This window comes from Montipora capricornis, chromosome 9 (genome assembly GCF_036669925.1).
Source record: "Montipora capricornis isolate CH-2021 chromosome 9, ASM3666992v2, whole genome shotgun sequence".
In the NCBI taxonomy this organism is placed as follows: Eukaryota; Metazoa; Cnidaria; class Anthozoa; order Scleractinia; family Acroporidae; genus Montipora; species Montipora capricornis.
The window spans coordinates 30,097,352-30,099,851 of NC_090891.1; the positions used below are offsets into that span (position 1 = coordinate 30,097,352).

General features: G+C 37.5%; 1 protein-coding gene across 1 annotated transcript in view; it reads left to right on the forward strand.

Moving 5' to 3' along the window:
* Nucleotides 1-2,500, forward strand: part of LOC138016845 (uncharacterized) — a 32,648-nt gene that overhangs the window by 27,132 nt on the left and 3,016 nt on the right. The window contains exons 12-14 of the mRNA XM_068864021.1: nt 758-828; nt 1,452-1,492; nt 2,243-2,339. Of these exons, the coding sequence (XP_068720122.1) occupies nt 758-828; nt 1,452-1,492; nt 2,243-2,339 (209 nt within the window). The remainder of the gene's footprint in view (nt 1-757; nt 829-1,451; nt 1,493-2,242; nt 2,340-2,500) is intronic.

Consider the following 2,500-nt stretch of genomic DNA (forward strand, 5'->3'; position numbering starts at 1 on the left):
TATTATTATTATTATTATTATTATTATTATTAATTTGTCAATTTAACGCGTCAATTTAAATCTAGTAGGGGAGAATGTCTTCTGCTACTCTGCTAAAAGGGGACACCTATCCAAAATTATAACTTTCTAAAATTAAAGTAAATGGAAAACACGGAATACAATAAATTACAATTAGGAAAATACGAGTGGATTACAATTTAAATTGCTAAAATCATGATTTACATAGGTAACGCCCACGACATCCCTCTAACATATTGCTTCAAGGTTTCAAGGTTTCAAGGTTTCAAGGTTTTTATTTGCCATGATTACATATAATGTATCCAATTTAATAAACAAAATACAAAAAATTGTAAAAAAGGCGAGGAAGCCCATAAAGAAACTATAAGAGCTTATGGAGCTATGGGCTTCCTCAAATGAGACTAAGAAATTAAGTTTAAGATAGCACTGGGACGTAATACAATATATTATTAAAAAGACGAAAGAGTGCACACACACACATTTATCCACAAAAATACAAAAGCGTAAATACTTCAAAGAATTTGATGCTACTAACGATAGAATTTGATGCTACTAACGATAGAATTTGATGCTACTAATCTACTGATCTACTTAGGTCAAGTCTGCATAGCCTTGTGTTGAAATGCTCGGAGACGGGCAGACAAATGCAATCTGACTTTACTTGATAGCTTGCTCCACAGTCTATAGTCTAAATATCTAATCGAGATGAAACACAGATTACTTGCGTTTCAATTCTCAGGGCCTGATGCCGGTAAAATGGATGGCGGTTGAATCATTAGTGAGTCAAGTTTTTACCATCGAGAGCGACGTGTAAGTAAATCGATCATATTGAAAAAAAAAAGATCGTACAAAACATTTCCTTGTTTTACTAAGTTTAAACGAAGAGGAGAGACGATCTGGGCCAGGTTGTTCAAAAGCCGATTAAATTAACGCTAATCACAGATTAAAAATTAACCAAGGAGTTTATTTCTCTACTCCCAAATACCATTCAACCCTGATATTTCGCAAAACTTTACATTAGTCAATCTTGAAAAACAAAATTAAGCAAAAGAAACTTTCACCAAAAAATTGAAAAACATGAAACAGAAGTTTCTTAATGGCTTCTAAATAAACGCTATTAATTTCAGAAATGGTGGGAGCTTGGTAAGAGACATTAGCGGAAACCGTCGCTAGTTCAACGACACCCTTCTCCCGATTATATATGATTCCAGATAGTGTGAAACCTCAGTTGTTGCTGACAGAAAAGTGCAGCTACGATGACCATTATGACACAAATACAGTAATAAAAACAAACTGCTTAAATACCGTTTATTTTATGTTTAGTACAAGAGCTTATCCGAAAACATGATAGCCTTTTCCAGATCATGCATGAAGAAAACTGTATTCCAATTTCAACAAAAGCATTTAAACAACGAATCTTTTTATATTTCCAGCTGGAGTTACGGGATTGTTTTGTATGAAATTTTTACCCAAGGTGAGTAAAACGTCAGTCGCTATTCACTAATGTATTCCCTTGGTGCACTCTTGAAGCACTGTTTATCTTGGCTGATCCCGAGGTTGGAGCAATCTCGTACCCAGAGTCTTCGGGCCTTTGTCAGAGCGCGGGCGATCGCCTGGAGGGGACTCCGGGTACGAAATTGAGGTTAGAGTGTCGGATTTACATGCGGTTGTGCCAGGTTGTGTATAAGCGCCCTGGTTGTGCTGAGTTCAAATCCCGCTAACACTTGACTGGATTCAGGGACCTGTGAGCTACGATCTTTGTCAAAGAGTGAGTGGTTGAGACAATTTTTTACGATGTCAGAATGGCCGATTTTATACTAGAAACGCATAACCCGTGCATACGAATTATAATTATTAACAAATGCAGAAAAAAAAGTTTACCCAACCTGCAAGTTCTTCCCAAACAAATTATGCGCCTCTAATATAAATACGGCCAATGAGGTTATGCTTCAACAATTCCTACCCGTGTCATTCAATGAGTTATCTGTTGCACCAATATTGTCCTGGGGACCAAGAGGACTTGGTGAGTAGGTGGGGAAAGTGGCTCATTTGGACTGTAAAGAAGTGCAAAGGTCCTATCACTCATGATAAGGATTGTAACTCTCTGGCTAAGTGTACAGTCCACTGTAATCAATACATTCACATTGTTTTAGGACATCAATTCGATACATTCAGTATGCCTCAGAGGCTAGTTTTTCTAACGGCTGAGTTCAACTTGTCTTAGGGGGAAGACCTTACGACGGAATGACTGGCGAAGAGGTTTTCGGTTTCGTTGCTAGTGGCAAAAGGTTGCCCCGAAGTCCAACAATAAATACTGAAATGTAAGTGTTAGAATAGTCTTTCCGTATAATACTCATGATCAGTTTTCGCTCGTGATCTTAATTCAATCGTTATTGGAGAGACGACGAAGCAACCGACAGTCAATTCAAGCCGTGTGTGCCTTGTTTTATCCATCGATGCAAAGGTTGCGAAACCATTTTAA